Source organism: Cetorhinus maximus, chromosome 5, assembly GCF_964194155.1.
Source record: "Cetorhinus maximus chromosome 5, sCetMax3.hap1.1, whole genome shotgun sequence".
Lineage (NCBI taxonomy): Eukaryota > Metazoa > Chordata > Chondrichthyes > Lamniformes > Cetorhinidae > Cetorhinus > Cetorhinus maximus.
Genome location: NC_135883.1, coordinates 142,772,691 through 142,791,652, shown reverse-complemented (window position 1 = coordinate 142,791,652; position 18,962 = coordinate 142,772,691). Strand labels below are relative to the sequence as shown.

The 18,962-nt window shown below is 42.0% G+C and overlaps 1 protein-coding gene across 2 annotated transcripts in view; it reads right to left on the bottom strand.

Annotated features, from left to right (window-relative positions):
* LOC144680977 (uncharacterized) overlaps positions 1 to 18,962 on the bottom strand; it is a 157,534-nt gene that overhangs the window by 39,707 nt on the left and 98,865 nt on the right. For both annotated transcript variants that reach the window (XM_078542601.1, XM_078542600.1), the window contains 4 exons: positions 17,691 to 17,812; positions 16,111 to 16,170; positions 15,712 to 15,875; positions 7,931 to 8,041 (listed from right to left, as the gene is read on the bottom strand). In XM_078542601.1, coding sequence (XP_078398727.1) covers positions 7,931 to 8,041; positions 15,712 to 15,875; positions 16,111 to 16,170; positions 17,691 to 17,812 — 457 coding nt within the window. The remainder of the gene's footprint in view (positions 1 to 7,930; positions 8,042 to 15,711; positions 15,876 to 16,110; positions 16,171 to 17,690; positions 17,813 to 18,962) is intronic.

The following is an 18,962-nucleotide window of genomic DNA, read 5'->3' as shown; positions in this document are numbered from 1 at the left end:
CTGTTTGGAATGCAAGCAGTCCTGAGATGTAGCTTCACCAGGTTGGCACCTCATGTTTAGGTATGCCTGGTGCTGCTCCTGGCATGCCCTCCTGCACTCTTCATTGAACCAGGGTTGATCCCTGGCTTGGTGGTAATGGTAGAGTGGGGGATATTCCAGGCCATGAGTTTACAGATTGTGGTTGAGTGCAATTCTGCTGCTACTGATAGCCCATAGCATCTCATGGATGTCCAGTCTTGAGTTAATAGATCTGTTCGAAATCTAACCCATTTAGTAATGTGGTAGTGCCACACAATAAGATGGAGGGTATCTTCAATGTGAAGACGGGACTTTGTCTCCACAAGGACTGTGCGACGGTCGCTCCTACCGAAGCTGCCATGGACAGATGCATCTGCGACAAGGCAGTTTGGTGAGGAGGAGGTCAAGTATGTTTTTCCCTCTTGTTGGTTTCCTCATCACCTGCTGCAGACCCAGTTTAGCAGTTATGTTCTTTAGTACAAAAACAGAAAAACAGAGCTCTGAAGAAGGGTCATACAGACTCGAAACATTAACTCTGTTTCTCTGCCACAGATGCTGCTAGACCTGCTGAGTTTTTCCAGCATTTTCTGTTTTTGTTTCAGATTTCCAGCATTTGCAGTATTTTAATTTTATCTTAATGTTCTTCAGTACTCAGCCAGCTCAGTGACTAGTGGTGCTACCGAGCCACTCTTGGCGATGGTCATTGAAGTTCCCCACCCAGGGCACATTCTGCGCCCTTGCCACCATCACTGCTTCCCCTAGGTGGTGTTCAACATGTGAATTAAATTCAGCCCATTGTTTCTGACAAAGCTGTGCCATGCTGTGCCACAGACTCAAGCTCATGTCTGCAGCTCCCTACAGAGTGATTTCTGATTTCAGTCATATTGTTGGGGAAACTGCCTGAATACTAGCTACCTAGTGCTACTCTAGTATACAGCCTTTACATGATAGGGGCAAAAGTAGTGTTGGCTACTATTTTGAGCCTTTAATCACTCTTGCAGTCAGCTATTGGTGGTGTATCTCTGGAGTAGGACATGAATCAGGACTGAAAAGGTTAGAAGCTATCTTATTTCTCAAGAAAAACCACTATTGTGTGCTAGTATGGTATGTTCTTTACTTTGTATAATTACCTGAAAATAAGTTGTGCCATTTGAATTAAGTGAATTTGGTCATAATGGCTATTCTTACTGAGATAAAGCACTTTAACAATTTATATCTTAGTTTGTCACCAAGGCCTGAATTTTCAGCTCGGCGGGCCGGTATTTGGCTGGGAATGGAATGCTGATCATGACCAGCCCCTGATCATGATTTTGTGCTGGCTGGCCAAATAACAGCCAGCCAGCGTGAAGCGTGCGCTGAAAAGCTCAGTGCTGCCGGGGTGGGGGTGGGAGGAGGGCGGGTGATGATGTCAACATGGGCAAGCGCTGAGGAAGGCAGAGAGCTACTTCAGGGAGCTGCAGACTGAAAACCATGAAATAAAGTTTTGAAAATCAGAAAAAAAAATGTCCAAACATCACAATAATTCACCTGAACATATAGATGATAAAAATGCTGCCCACAGATTTTTATTTTTATTTTATTTAATAATGGAAACCTCATCCCACCGTAGGATGAGGTTTGATGAAAAATGCAAAGTCTGCCTGGCTGATTCGCCCGTCCACCAACCGTAAGGTTGGATGGGCCACAAAAAATCGGAGACAATTGCGTCGTTTGTGGGCTTGATTGCCCTCGATTGTCGGCAGGCGCGCTTCCGACTTTTGCATGCGCCCACCGAGCGAAATATCGCGCAAGCGCAAGATGATGTCGGGATGCTCGCCTGACATCATCTCGTGCGATTTAATGCCTGATCGGGTCAGGCACACGCCTGCCCGCGGGACATAAAATTCTGCTTGGTGCAAATTAAATTAGGCCACAAGAAGTACTGTTGTTTTTTAAATGAATTCTTGGGATATGGGCATCGCATTTATTACCTCTCCCTGAATGCCCTTGAGAAGATGGTAGTGAGCCACCTTCTGGAACTGAGCAGTTTGTGTGGTGTAGGTACACCCACAGTACTGTTAGGGAGGGAGCTCCAGGATTTCAATGTAGCGATGATGAAGAAATGGCGAGATATTTCCAATTCAAGTTGTTGTGTGACTTGGAGGGGAACTTGCAGGTTGTGGTATTTCCATGCATCTGCTGCCCCTGTACTTCTGGTGTAGAAGTTGTGGATTTGGGAGATGCTGTGAAGAAACCTTGGTGAGTTACTGCAGTGCATCTTGTAGATGGTACACACTGCAGGCACAATGGTGGTGGAGGGAGTGAATATTTAAGCCAGCAGAAGGGCTGCCAATCAATCGGACTACTTTTGCCTGTCCATCTCCCTACCTCTCCCTCCTCCTGTAACTTGTTTGTTAAAACCTACCTCATCTGCCCTCATATCTCTTTACGTGGCTCAGTATCAAATTCTGTTTGATAATGCTCCCTTGAAGCACCTCGGGATGGGTTACAAAGCTGAAAGAGCTATATTAATGCAATATGCTGATACTACCACAAAAATAAAATGCTCAGACCACATGCAGAGAAGTGCCATTGTTTCTCTGTCAAACTCAAAGTATAATAAAATCACAAAAATGAAAATGCCCTGCACCTACACCACTGGGGAATATTTTACAAAAAACACAGAATAAACAATTTTGTTAGAGCTATACGCGTATTCATTCTAACTCAGCTGGCTGTCCTTCCCTTGAGATAAGATAAAGACGTAGGTATGATAGTGAGTTTATGACATTTTTCTGTTGGGTCCCCATGAACTCATAGATGGCAAAATACAGTTGCATGTACACCAAAATGGTTGTTTCTTTCCGCAGTTTTCTCTTTCTGTAACTTCAGTCTTACCTCTTGTTGCAGTTATGTCTCTCTCTCTTTGCTATCTTTTCCTCCTCTATTGATAATTCTTTCTCTTTCTTTTTACTGTCCATCATTCTTTTCCTCTCTTTTTGATATCTTCTTTTTGTATTTTTGCTTTCTCACTCTCTCTTTGATAGCTTTCTTTTTTCTCTTCTTCCCTCCCCTGTACCTTGCTAACCATGCTACTTCCGTGAATCAGCAAGTTACAGAGAAAAATTTAATAATCATAAAAATATCTGTATAAAATAGAACATCAAGAGAAATGGACAATTATTAAAAACATTTAACAAGGAAATAAGGAAATGTGATGTGAGAGCTTAGCAATCTAAAAGTGTCATGATTTTTAGCATTGTCTTTGAATGATCAGCACATTATTTGAGCTCTGAAGGCTGCTCATACTGCAGCTTTATATGGTTGAACTTTCCCATGGTTAAATGAGTAACCTCTGTTTGACCCCTTGCAGGAATAAGGAATGCCTAGATAAAACCAGCCTAATGTTGCAACTGAGCTTTTTTCCCCTGAAGTTCTTGACTAACTTACAAAATACTTCCCATTGTTAATTTATCTCATGATGCTGCATAAATTGTCAAGTGGGCGTTTTAAAAGAAAGAACTAGCATTTATTAAGTGCTTTTTATGACTTCAAAATATCGCAAAATGCTTCCTAGCTAATGAAGCAGTTTTGAAGTATAGTCAGTCATATGTATGAGAACACAGCAGACATTTGCACAGGCCAATGTCATGGATTAGTAACAAACAACTAGATAGTGTGTTTTAGTAGCATTGATAGAGAGAAAAATGTTGACCAGGAGATGAGGAGAACGCCCTTGTTCTTCTTCAGATACTGCCATGAGATGTTTCACGTTCATCTGAAAAGGAACTGGGTCTTGATTTAATGTCTCATCCGAAAGATGGTGCCTACAACAGTACAGTACTCCCTCAGTACCGCATTGAATGTCAGGCTGTGCTGTGTGCTCACGTTTCTGAAATGGGGCTTACTAAATAGCATTAGCAATGAACTATTGGATCTTCAGTCTGGAATTTACTGATATAACTTTTTTTCCCTCATGGAATTATGAACTATTTCAGTAACAGAACCTGCTGTTTTATTCTTGGAACCTAACATTTTTTATATATTGGCCCCAAATTCCTGAAGGTCTACCACTGGTGTAAATGTACCACAAAATGAAACCGCGTAAATCACACCTTCAAGCCAGAGAGTCTGCCCCAAATTTTTAAATTTGCATGACTAGCGAACACCAGCCCCACCTCGATCTGATGGCCCGTCAGGACTGCAGAACCTTGCTGGAAAAAATTCGATAACCTCACAAAGCCTGGCATTGGGCACTCTCTTTTTCCTCTTTACCATTGGCAGTAACACACTTTTCAACTTCTTAAAACAACACTTCTACAACCACCTCACACTGCACTACGGTATAGGGTAGCTCTAACTCTAAAACCTTCATTATGGCTACTCTCCTTGCATCAAAACTATCACGCACAATCTGAAAACCCAATGGCCTGGACTTTCATCTGAGTCAGGAATTGCGAGTTGGGCCATTTCCCAACACTGACATCATTTTATGATACTGCCCCCTGCCTTGCAGTACCCACCCATGCTATTTTCTTCATAGGGTGGTGGGGGTGGGCTGGAGTTGGGGCAACTGCCTCCTGAAGCACGTCTGAGGGAGGAACGGAGGCAGTCAGGTTAGAAGGGTCATCAGCCCTATTCTGTACATGCACCCTAGCCCTCACCCCATACTCCCCCACCCACCTCACCATGCCCGCTCCTTACCTCTATACCCTCTCCATATCCCATACTCCCTCCATAATCCCCAATGCCCACCCACCTACCCTCATGCCAACTGAACTAGTATCTACAGTGGACAGAACTCATGCGTCCTATATAACATTGGGAAGGCTTTGAGATGCTCATGAAAGTGTCAAAATAAACTAACACTCATTCAAACTCCACTTGAAAAAGACTTTATCCTATTAGGGGGTCATAAATCTGTCAAAATAAACAAACAGTAATTAATAAACCTTTTCAAAAAACATAATCCCTGAGGAGCTCATAAAACTGTCAATTTTTTAAAATTCACATTCCATTTGACAAATGTAACAACAACCACTGCTGAGCTTAATCAATAGTGGGGTTTGGAGCTCAGCCAAACTTTCATAATGAGATTCCACTGTGTCAGCAAATCCTCAAGAGCTGAATACGTTAAAGGCTTTGAAGTAGTGGAATGATGGCCATTTGTTGCATTGCTTCAAAGGCTGAACAGATGGCTGACCTGTCAATCAGTGGAAAGATCAAAGCACAAAGTACAATTGACACAGTAAATCTGAATCTCACCATTGTTCAAGGCAGAAGAGCACTTTATCCAGTGGATAAAGCACACTAATGTTTCTGAAGATTTTTCCACTTTCACAATGCTGTTCAATTTAATGGTCGAATGTTCACTTACCTTTTCTAAACAAAGCCCCATCAAATATCACTGTATTAAGAATATATTTAACTTATATATCACTACAACATTATGACATGTGAAGTTGGCAACACTCATTGAACTTAACTGTCAAAGGTTTCCGGCTCCAGACTAGGGTTTTCTTATGGTTCACAACTCACCTGAGGTACTGAGAACCATGACCCCCCCTACAAAAATAGGCCCAACTCCATGAAAATATCAGTGGAATATAAAATGCCAAATCCCTTTAATGGAACTGGCAAGTTACTGAGTGCTGTGTGTGGGTTCACTGCCTGCACTCTCATCCCATGCCACTAAAAGGAGCCTGCGACAGGATTGGGGGTGGGAATCCTGGAATGGGGTACTGCCCACCATTTTTAAAGCCCAACATGGATTGAGGCATGAAAATCTGACCCCACATCTCTAACATCACCTCTCCCATGTCACCTGGTATGCAATACTCATCTGCTAGCTTTACTCGCAATTACTTTCTTTTTACAGGGCAAATAGCACACAATGACAATGAAAGATAGACTCCTAGAGGGGATATCCCTATATTCCATCTGCTCACCCACTTGGAGGAAAAGCCACAGAGCTTCTGAAATGGCAAGGTCAGCAGAACTGGAAGAGTTCAGATTGCAGAATGAGTTGGACAAAATATCTACATGGGCAGAACAATGGCCGATGAAATTTAATGCAGAAAAGTGTAAGGTGCTGTATGTGGGAAGGGAAAATAGATATGTGTACTTTATGAATGGCATTGAAATAGCTATGTATAAAACTAAAAGCAATCTCAGAGTCTTAACAGACTCTGCTAAACATGTTGAACCAATACAGAGCATCAACCAACAAGGTCAATAGGGTATTCAATGCTATAAGAAAATCAGCAGAATGTTAATCGGCCAAGGTAATGATCAAACTTTGTAGTACCCTTGAATATTGTTATCTATTTGGATTGCCAAGAAATGAAAAAGAGATTTAGCTGCTTGAGTCTGTGAAGAGAACAGCTACCAGGCTGATCTGCAGCATCAGGGGCTGTATTATGAGAAAAGACAGGAGAATTTTGGGTTTTGTATTTTTAGAAAGGCATCATCAAGGATGTGATCTTGAAGAGATAGAGAAGATTGTTAAGATTATAGAAAATGCTGACCTGGAAGTAGCACTGGGGATACATGCTCAGATTAGTAAAAGGTAATTTTAGATCAATTATCAAGAAATTCTTCTTCATACAAAATGATCAACATTGGGATAAATTTCCAGAAAGAAGTAGACCCTGGAGTTGCTGAAGAAACATTTTGATGTTACAATTGGTGGGAGGCAGTAGTTGCTTTGGACCTCTGGATTATGTTATGGCTAATTAGTATAACTACTGCCTCTTCTACCTTCCTCATCCTTTCTGAATATGTTAGAACCTGTAATATTTAACTGCTAGCCCTGTTCTTTATGTTAGCTTTGTTTCAGTTCTCTCTGCTATATCTGTTTCCTCGCTACTTATTATTGCCCTTAGTTCTTCTGTTTTGTTTTGGATGCTATGCACGTTATTGTACAGGCAATTTAATTATTTCTATTAATTGTTCCTCTGACTTTATTTTTAACAGTTCATTTATACTTAGGAACAGATACAGTTGTAGTACCTAACTATTTATGTTACCCTTAGTCCTCACCTTGGTCTGACCTTTATTCTCATCTCCTATTTCCTTTATCATCAAGAAAACTGCGTCCATGGGACAAGGTGTTGCATCTCCAACCCGATCACCCCAAATTACATCCCACTGGAAGTGGTTAGCAAATTCTGCTACCATAGGCCCACAGTGATAGACAATCTGTCCCTTGATGCAGAGCTCAATACAAGCATAGGGAAAGCCAATTTACAAAACGCACATGGGATGACACCAAGCCAACCCTTAGGACCAAGCTGATGGTTCTTAAGGCCTGTGTCCTCAGTACCTTGTTGTATGGCTGTGAAACATGGACGACTTACAGCTACAAGGAAAAGCATCTCCATAAATTTCCATCTTCACTGTCTGTGGCGCATTATGGGTACAAAATCACAAATGCATCAGTCCTCTCAAAGGCAGAGCTCCCAGGTGTGTTGGCACTAATCAAACAGTGACAGCTTCAGTGGATCAAGCATGTCCGCAGAATTGGAAAAAAAAACACAGGTTATGCCATGTCAGGCATGTATCCTTCACAACCCGTCTTTTTTGTTTTATAGATGCTGCCATGCATTTCCAGTATTTTTAATTTTCATTACAGTGATCTATATCAGACATACAGATGTATGCATGAGGTCAAAATAGACCACTATCAACGCTCCGCTCACGTATGAATAATGGTGACTTGAACAAGGTTGGACACAGGTATCTTCAGGAGAGCAGCAGAGAAAACTGGTGGGAATAGCTTTTAAAAAGCAGTCAGCAGTGACTTAGCAAGACCCAGGAGGAGGATTAGTGGTGCAGCGTGGAAACCTATATCTGTATAAGTGGATGCCAACTGAGAAGTGACCATAGAATTAGATTTTGGTACTGACAGGTCAAGTATATTAATAACTCTCACCAGCTTGGGACACAAGGTCTTTGATATATCCTCGAATTCTCTCCAAACCCACAGATTCCCAGAAGTCCAACACAGTATGAAGAGCCAGGAAAGCTGTGTAGTCTTTTAAACCTGAAATAAGTCAATTGTTTTTCAAAAAAATACTAAACAATAACCTAACCAGGTCATTAATTTTTGAACTTCAATTTACAAATTGCTATTTCAAATGAAAGATTGTGATTGTTGAACTATTTGTTCTTTGAAGTCAGATGCAATATAGGGCAGAATTTTCTGTGCCCACTGGCGGCGGGCATCATGGCGGGCATGAGCAGACAATATGACAGGAAGATCAAAAATTGGTTTCGCGATGTCATGAAAACAGTTTGCAATCATCCGCTCCACCTGTCAAAACTGGGCTACGTTTCCCGCTGCCGCACGTTGGGAACTTCATTGGAATACATCTGTATATCATTGTAAGCCCAGCTCACCGGAATCATCCCCCCACGCTGGATCATCCGGGCAGTCGGCATATTGCGCAACTGAACATAAACGACGTACACCTGGTGAGCTGGACTTTGCTCGGGACTTTGAGGCTTGTTTGCCTACCTTGCTTCGGGCAGCACTCGTGGTCGTCAGCGCAAGGCTTCGCAGGCAGTACCATATCACTTTTAGGGTGGCTCACGGGCAGGTCTCTACCTAATAGATCAGCCGTAAGGCAGGGGCGGCTTTTCAATGGCTGCAGGGCTTTGGCTTGCTTATGGAAGGGGGAAAAGGGACCTCAGGGAAGGGAAGAGGCTGCAAGGCTCGGGCATTACCGGGGAAGGGGGGTATCCCAGGGCGTGTGTAGGGACACATGTTGATCTGTGCAAGTGGCCTCAAGACGGTGAGGGCTGAGGAGGCAGTCTCCAGAGGAGATGAGGCCTGATGAAGATGTGAGGGTGTGTGTGAGAGAGTGAGCGGTGATGTCCCTTGAGCTGGCAGTGAGTGAGATACCAGTGAATGTTTGATGGGCTTGAGAGTGTGTGAGTTTAGAGTGATGAGATGGTTGCCTTACCCTGGCGGCACGGATGAGATCATTCATCCTTTTTCTGCACTGGACGGCGAACCTCTTCTGTGCAGTGTTGGCACTGGCCACCACTGCCACTGCCTCCCAAATCGGAGTGGTGACACTGATGGGCCTCCTGAAGCCAGAGCAGGGCTAGAGGACATTGTGGCGGGCTCCAACTGTGTCCAGAAGGCATCCTAGGGATGCGTTACTGAATGGGGGGCTGCAGTTGTCTTGCCTTTCAGGGCCATGTCTTCAGTGCAGCAGTCCTGGGCTGGAAGCACTGAGAGGTGTGCGCACAGCTGCACTTTAAATATGACGCCTGGCGTGAGGAAGTGGCAAAGTGATGATGCGGGGGCGAATCGGTGGCTGCCCGTCAGGGAAATGGTGTGTTTCCTGAATATGCATGATTAATGAGGCAGGATTGGGACGATACGGCGCGAAAATCTGCCATTGCGGTCAGTGGGTAAAATGTCCTTTCTCCCACCCACTACTGCACTTATTGCAAATCTGGGATGATTCTGCCCATAGTAAAAATCGTCATTTATGAATTAAATAATTGCCAGTCAGGCCCTATTGGGTAAAATGCGAAGGGAACATGTAAATGCGTTGGAGGCGGTTCAGAGGAGATTTACTAGATTGAAACCTGGAATAAACGGGTTGTCTTCTGAGGACAGGTTAGACAGACTGGGCTTGTTTCCACTGAAGTTTAGAAGAGTGAGGGGTGACTTGATTGAAGTATATAAGATCCTGAACGATCTTGACAAGGTGGACGTGGAAAGGATGTTTCCTTTTGTGGGTGAATCCAGAAGAAGGGGCACTGTTTTAAAATTAGGCGTTGCCCTTTTAGGACAGAGATGAGAAATTTTTTCTCTCAAAGGATTGTGTGACTTTGGAATTCTCTGCCTTCGAAGGTGGTGGAGGTGGGGTCATTGAATATTTTTAAGGCGGAGGTAGATAGATTCTTGTTAGGCAAGGGAATCAAAGGTCATTGGAGGTAGATGGGAATGTGGAATTCGAAATACAAACAGATCAGACATGATCTTATTGAATAGCAGAGCAGGCTTGAAGGGCCAAAAGGCCTACTTCTGCTCCTATTTTATATGTTTGTATGTTCATAACATATATAAGCTGTAAACACATCAGTCTGTGAGGAAAATGTAGACTCACCTTTGATCTCGCAATAGAACATTCAAAACTCAATATGCTTTTCTACCATCACCTCAGCACTTCCTCACTCCGGATGCCATACTTAAAGCACACCAGAGTGCAATATTTTGCTTTTATCTTAGGTAAGAAAGTAAGTTGTGAAGAAGACATAAGGAGTCTGTAAATGGACATAGGTAGGTTAAGTAAGTGGACAAAAATTTGGCAGATGGAGTATAATGTGGGAAAAAATAAACTTGTCCACTTTGGCAGGAAGAATAGAAAAGCATAATATTATCTAAATGGAGAGAGATTGCAGAACTCTTGAGATACAGAGGGATCTGGGTGTCCTGGTACATGAATCAGGAACAGTTAGAAAGCGGGTACAGCAAGTTAGTCGGAAGGCAAATGGAACGTTGTCGCTTATTGCAAAGAAAATGGAATATAAAAGCAGGGGTGTTTTGCTACAGTTGTATAGGGTATTGGGGAGACCACATCTGGAGTACATTGTATGGGATGTGGCTAGTTTTGGTCTCCTTATTTAAAAAAGGATATAAATGTGTTAGAAGCAGTTCAGAGAAGGTCCACTCAACTGATATTGGGATAGGTGAGGGTTACCTTACAAGGAAAGTTTGCACAGGCTCGGCCTATATCCATTGGAGTTTAGAAGATTGAGAGGTGATCTGATTGAAACATATAAGATCCTGAAGGGACTTGACAGGGTGGATGTTTCCTCTTGTGGGAGGGACTAGAACTAGGGGATACAGCTTAAAGTAAGGGGATCCCATTAAGACAGAGCTGAGAAGAATTTTTTTCTCTGAGGGTCGTGAATCTTTGGAACTCTCTCTTCCCCAGAGAATGGTGGAGGCAGGGTCATTGAATTATTTTAAGGCAGAGGTAGATAGATTCTTGACTAACAAGGGAGTCAAAGGTTGTTGGGGGTAGGCGGAATGTGGAGTTGAGGCCGCAATCAGATCAGCCATGATCTTATAGATTGGCGGAGTAGGCTCGAGGGGCCAAATGGCCTGCTCCTACTCCTAATTCATATGTTTGTATGTCTGTATATGCTGGGTGATCTAATAGCCTATAATGTATTTTTTCCAAGTCAAGAATTGCCTACTTTTTTTTAATATTCATTCGCAGGATGTGGCTAGGCAAACATTTATTGCCCATCCCTAATTGCCCTTGAGAAGGTGGTGGTGTTTTCTTTCTCTGGAAGAAAGCATTAAACTGCGAAAAAAAGAACAGTGCTTCATGGATTTGTAGTTGGAGGTAAAGTGGTTTCAGTTATATAACCATGGTGGATCTCCAAGACAAATCAGAAAAATGTCAAGAAGTCAGTTGCTGGCTTTAAGGCTAAAGTGGATACTGCTCATAATGGAAATTTAGAAGTTCCATGCTGGAATCACAAGATTTTACACTACAGCTATCCAGAAACTGCTAAAGAAATTACCAGCAATAGACAAAATTGTTGAGGTCCTGGGACAGCTATATTTGTCTAGAAACCTACTGCATGATTTTTTTTGTTATTCATTTACAGGATGAGGGCTTCACTGACTAGGCCAGCATTTATTGCCCATCCATAACTGCCTCTTGAGAAGGCAATGGTAATGGTAGAGTGGGAAATATGCTGGGCTATGAGGTTGTGTTGTGCCACAATTAACAATGGAGGGTCTCCTCAATGTGAAGACAGGACTTCATCTCCACAAGGACTGTGCGGTGGTCACCCCTACTCATACTGTCATGGACAGATGCACCTGCGGCAGGCAGGTTGGTGACAATTTTGTCTGTTCCTTCACCACCTGCCGCAAACCCAGTCTAGTAGCTATGTCCTTTAGGACTCAGCCAGTTCAGTCTGTGGTGGTGACTCTTGATGATAGACATTGAAATTCCCCCACCCAGAGTACATTCTGCCCCCTGCCACCCTCAGTGCTTCCTTCAAGTGGTGTTCAACATGGAGGAGCACTGATTCATCAGCTGAGGGGGCATGGTATGTGGTAATCAGCAGGAGATTTCCTTGCCCATATTTGACCTGATGAGACTTTATGGGGGATGGAGTTGAGGTTGAGAACTCCCAGGACAACTCCCTCCCGACTGTACACTGTGCTGCCGGGTCAGGACAGGATCAGCGATGCTGATGTCTGGGGCAAGATATGTAAGATATGATTCCGTGAGTATGACTATGTCAGGCTGTTGCTTAACTAGTCTGTGAGACAACTCTCCAATTTTGGCACAAGCCCCCAGATGTTAATAAGGAGGACTTTGCAAGGTCAACAGGTCTGAGCATCAGCTGTTGTCATTTCCAGCCCTCAGGTTTCATTCCTTTTTACTAACTTAGTAGAGGTTTGATACAACTGAGTGGCTTGCTAGGCCATTTCAGAGTCATTACTTCAGATCTGGAGTCACATGTAGGCCAGACCAAGTAAGAACAGCAGGTTTCCTTTCCCAGGTGGGTTTTTATGATAAAAAAACAATGGTTTCATAATCATCATTCCGAATTTTTATTGTCTTTATTGGGATTCAAGCCCTGGTCCCCAGACCATTACCCTGGGTCTTTAGATTATCAGGCTAGTGACAATACCCCTACACCACTGCCACCCTTTTGATGAGAACACAATTAGCCCACTCACGTGATTTCCACCTGTAATGAAATCTGATGATAAAAAGCTAACAATTGTCAGTAAGTGGAATCAGTATCAAGTAGATTCTGAACTGCTTGATTTCCAGGTGTGGTAACAAAACTGGAAGGAGTGGTGGAGAAAGTGCTGGATTGTAACAAAATGGGAGCACAAACAAAAAATGGTATGCAGCTTTTTGGAAAGTGTTAACCTTCTGATTGTCTTTTATGATCAGGCTACTCTGGAGCATGTTTTCTCTTTAACATGGAGAGATCAAATCATTTTCTGGTCTAGATTGTGGAGCCAAGTTTTATCTGTTACACTCATAAGAAAAGTGGATAGAATGGACTGCTGTGATCTGGAATCTTTCCAAAAGCCACTGGAAGTTCAGCAGGTGTTATCTGAATCAGTCATGATAACCTTAAATTGAGGTACATGGCAATGTGGTGATAACAAGTGAGACTTTTTAAAAGTTATTTGGAAAGCATTTCAGGTGCTGTAGTATAGATGTTATAGAACTCTGACCTATTAGAGATTAAGTAAGCCATTGATGAGGTTTGGAAACCAACTGCCAACTGGTTTATGTCTGGACAAAAAGGAACTTATGATTTTTGTGGCAAGTCTCTTGATTTACAAGTTGATGGGGCTGGCACACCAGACACACTAATGTGTTCTACATACTCATGAGTTCACAAAATCCTCAACAAAACAGTTTTAGTGAGCACAAAGCCAAGATATGCTGCCTGCCAAAAAGAAAAGGTCAAATGCTGAAAATGCTAAATTACATTTTTAAGGAGATGTTAAACTATTACATTGTTCCAAGTGGTGGAAGGAGAAACTGTTTTCAGAGTGTGGGACATGGAATTTATCCTACTCGTGACCTGACTGCAAATTGTGGATCACTCATGAACTGTTTGTTAGAACTGATCCCTCTTAATAAGTCCAATATCCTAAATGTACAAACACATTGGACTGAATTTTCTGGTGTGTGTTGACCAAATACGAGTCCCAAGCCTGAGGCAGTCAGAGTCCAACAGCTTGTGCAATCTACTTGGAGGCAGCCACTTAAAAGACTGCCTCCTGGCACCTGTCCAATTAGGAATGGTGGGTGGGCTGCACAGCCAAGAGGGACAATTGGAGGGCATGAGGCTGTGGCAATTGCCAGTCCAACAGGAGGGAAAGGCACAGCCTGTAGGGAATTGCAAGGATATCTCAAAATGGAGCTGCTTTCTGAAGGCTTCTAAAACTTTTGAAATAACTGAGGCCACAGCTGCCAGGCTGTGGAGGGGTATTCCCACTGCTTTGGGAGTGGAGAGGGGGGGGGGGGGGGGGTGGGGGGGAGGTGGTTATTAAAGGAGGTCTCAGTGGTTCCCAGAGACCACCTCCAGGCAAGAGTCAGCTTTGGCTTCCACGCAGCACCCATACACCATTGGAGAAACTGCAGATAACAGGAAGTGGACCACTCAGTTGGATTTTTAAAAATTCTTTTACAGTGGGCATCACTGGCAAGGCCAGCATTTGTTGCCCATCCCTAATTACCCTTGAACTGGCTTGCTAGGTCATTTCAGAGGGCCACCACATTGCTGTGGGTCTGGAGTCAAATGTAGGCCAGGTCTCCATCTCTAAAAGAACTTAGTGAACCAGATAGGTTTTTACAACAATTGATAGTTTCATTTATTCCAGATTTACTAATTAAATTCAAATTCCATCAGCTGCTATGGTGGGATTTGAACCCATGCCCCCAGTGCATTATTCTGGGCTTCTGAATGTCCAGTGACATTACCACTACATCACTGCCTCCCTCAATTAATAATGAGCCCAGCAGGTAGCCCTCCTCTCTGAGATGCTGCCTCTGGAAAAAAAGCAGAGAGACAGCAACATATCAGGCAACAGGCATACTGAATGTGGAATTACCAGCACTCCTACCTCCGGCTCCATGGCAAAATCCAGCTCATTATTTAAGCATTGGGTATGAATTTAGAGTCAGATACAGTCTATTGAAATGAATGGAAATAAAAATCTGGCCATTTCTATACTAGGTGGATGATCTAGAACAACAGTTTTAAGCCTGGGCAGCATTGAAAATTTACTCCATGGACATTGGTTAAAATTACCAAGATCAGCCATGACCCAACGAAAAGGCAAAAGGGACCGAGGGGTTGAATGGCATGAATCAGCATGGAATAATAAAAGGTAAGGCCATATTTGGCCAACTTGTAAAATTCTGTGAAGAATATTATGAAGAAATAACAGAGAATAGACAAAAGAAATGGGTCAAATGTAGTTTATATTCAACTGTAATGGCACTTCTCAGCATGGATAATGCATTGCTTTTTAAATGCTGAACCATTATATAACATAATGTACCATGTATTATCTGCTGCTAAGATATAAATATGGTTCATTTTTCCTATTGTTTTAAGGAAAATAATTGTTATTTATACAGGACAGCAGAAGGCGATTGGAAGGTGCGTTTGAATTTTTAGCTCCTGCTCAGAAGGGGCTAGCAAAATGCCTCTAATATTTTCTCTTTTTTATACTTGTTACACTTTGAAGTGTGAAAATCAGCCTATTCTGAAACAAATGGCTTACTGAGGCATAGTCACTGCCGGCCATCTGGTGACATCCTACATGACCATGGCAATGGATGGGAGAGAAAAAGCGTGATAGTCAAGACCAAACCTATCCTTCTCCAACTTTTGACGTACACTGAACTTTTTTTTGTGTGTACTTAGCTTGGAGTTGCTGAGGCCAACAGTAACAATGTCTCAGTCATCTGAGATTGGCTAATTTAGCACCAACAAAGACTCAAATACAGCATTTTCTGCGGTTGTATGATTCAGCATGTCATATGATCCGCCTTTACGAATGTAATAAGTTCATGAGCTAGTTGGTTGAGGGACTGTTTATATTTATTTGCAAACAACATTTGCAAAAGCATCTTATTGGAAATATCTGTTCACAGTAAATATGTTGTTGAATGTCTGCTTTACCTGTCCAGATGTACTCGGAACTGAAGCCAAAGCCGAATCCATGTGAAATCACAAGTGGCTGCAAGCAGTTTTGGAGCTCTTGCTTTACATACAAGAAAGCACAACCTTTTGGACTACAGAACCATTTATGGCAATTGGATGTATAGTAATCAGCACCTAGAGAGCTGAGATACAGAATTATTGTAATTAAACATACTTCATTCAGCAGCAATGTAATTTTACTAAGGATAAAGTAGTGTAGCAATTTTGCTCCAAGACTGACAACCCAGAGGCCATGAGTTCAAACAGCTGTCAAACTGAGCTGGTTTGAGGTCAAGAAATCAACATGATTAAATCACCTTGAAACATAACAGCTTTCTAATAACTGGCAGCTAAAATTAGCAGTGTGGGTTTACTTGCCTGAGCTTCAGATCCATTACACCAAGTGCGTGGGCTCCATCGATAAGTACTTTCGTACCCCTATCAGATATATAACAGATTTCACTATTTAAAAAATGCTGTCCAAGTCACAGATAAATCCACATCAAAGTTGCTTAGAAATATTATTTTAATAAGGAAAGTGTAGAAGAATGACACAGTAGTATTGCACACTCACACATCAGAATTATGGTTCTTGGGGCTGAGAATGTTGCCCTATGATGTAAGGATAAATAAATCAGGCCTATACTCACTGGAATTTAGAAAAATGAGAGGTGAACACTCTGTGTTAAAAGTAGGGGAGATCACAAAATCACAGATTTGTTATAGTGCAGAAGGAGGCCATTCAGCGCATCATGTCTGCACCGGCTCTCCAAATGAGCAATTCACCTAGTGCCATTTTCTCGCCTTCTCCCTGTAACCCTGCACATCTTCCTTTTCAGCTAACGGTCTATTGAATAGTAACATTTCTCATCAACTTGGTTTCAGTTCAGTGTTTGGCTGACCAAACAGTAATGCCTGTCAAGGAACAATCTGTTTTATCTATTCCTAATGTAGAGGATATGTGAAGGTGAGAACCTTGACAAAAGGTAAAAATAGTGGGGTAGGAAAAGTAGCGATATATAAAAAAGTTAAAATTAACAACTTAGTAACCAAATTTCAGTTTCAATATATTATTCAGCAGAAGAAAACAACAACAACTTATATTTATAACTTTAACCTTTACCTTTTGTTACATTAAAGATCTCAAGATACTTTTAAAATGAAAACCAAAAACAAAGTTCAGGGAAACCAACTTTTTAGCCACTGGTGGCTATGATTTAGTTTTAGCTCATTTATAAACACACAGTATAATCTGGCATCATTATTCAAGTGAAAAATGAAAATTCTTCCTTTGATATCAGTTAATTTTGTAAAAGTGTCATCAATGAAACCACGTTGGCACTAGCGCATAAAGCAAAAGAATAGGGCAATGTTCACATTGGTTGGTTTTTAAATTAACATCTCAATCTCCGAAAGCTACAAAACACTGTTTTATTCACCTTGAGGCAAATTGTCTCTGGGAAGAATAAAGAATGCAATAAATGTTTTCAAACATACATAATTTTATTCCATAATTTTTCCTCCACAGGGTTGCCAACCCTCTAGGGGTATCCTGGAGTCTCCAGGAATTAAAGATTAATATCCAGGACACCGCTACAAGCAATCCAACGGAAAATCACAGAGGCATTAAAAACATATGCTTTTTAGTTTCTCTGAACATTTTAATTTATCAGTTGAAAAAATATTGGAGATGGGCAATAAATGGCAGTTTGGCTTGGCAGCCAAGATTAATCCAAGTGAATAAAAGAAGATTCTGTTCATTTTCTAAATGGCATGGGAAGGCTGTGTACCTGGAGCACGGACCAATGGAGGGAATGTGTGGGTGGGATGGTTCAAGGCAGAATGTCATGTGTTGCAATCTCCAGGGATACGCAAAACCACACTTGGCAACCCTATACGTCCCCGAAAATGAATTACAAAATTACTGCATGATACAGTTGGATTTTCTTATACATTACCTTTTGTGACAGATGTCAATGATTTCTGGCAATGGATTGATAAATGATGCATTGCTGGGAATGTGATCAAACACAGCCAATTTTGTCCCAGGCTGCAAAGACTCCTTCACTTTTGTAATAATCTAAAGAACAGAAAAAAAATACTGATCAAGTCTGCTGTACTCTACATTTCTCTAATTTTGAGATTAAATATTGTCTAACATTCTATCTACTAATCTCTTAGCTTGAAAAATTCAATCAAAAGAAACTTCAATCAGTGTTAACAGATGGCACAGGTCTAGAAATTGATGTGTGAGCTATCTATTTTTTTAAGGGCTAATTGGATTACTAAGACCCCAATCTGACAACCAAGAAGCATTCTTACAATTGTGGCTGCAAGTGCTTAGTTCACCTTTTGGGTAAGGAAAATCACAAGAGACATCGTATACCGATGTCTGAAGCAGGTTTGACCTGTTGTACAAGCAAATAAGGGCCCTGATACCTACTTGAGGACCCCACTCCCAGGCAGGTTTGCCCTGAGGCAGCCAGCTCCTCTGTGACCTGCATTCAGTGAAACAAGCTCTAGATGTTGCCGCCAACAATCAAGGTTTGTAAGTTACCCTGAATGTGGAGCAAGGAACAGGAGTGCACCTCTTGACTCCACGGCTCTCTGCCCCCATTACTGATTCCTGAACCCCTCATACAGCCACTGATTCTGGCCTCAATTCCTGTGACCAACCCAGGTCCTGACCCACAACCTTGAGTTCCATCAACCCCTAGACTCACAGGTTACCAAGCCCTGGTGCCAATATCTGGAGAGCCAGCTTCAGATCTTGCCTTTCTGGTGCAATGAAAGTATACTGCACAGTCAGAACTTGCCTGAATTTCTGGGACAGGATGCTTCAGCGCTTGCTTAATCTGGAGCAATTTTAACATATACACTGTTCATTCTAGTTAGACTTGGTATTGTTCTGATAATTAAAATAGACTTTCATTCAGTTTAAAGTCAATGTTTATAATTATTGTATTTAATATTTATGTTTCCACAAAATAATTGTTTCTATAGAATGCAGTCATCTGGAATATGTTTTCATAGTACTGTTAATCTTATGCCAATTTTCACGATGAAGGCTTTGGAGAAGGTACAGAGAAGGCTTACTAGGATGATGTGAGGTGATACAGTTACGGGGAGAGATTGGCGAGACCGTGATTGTCCTCCTTGAAATAGAAAAGGCTAATGGAAGCCCAAATAAAAAGTGTTCAAAATTATGACAGGTTTTGATGTAGCAAGTA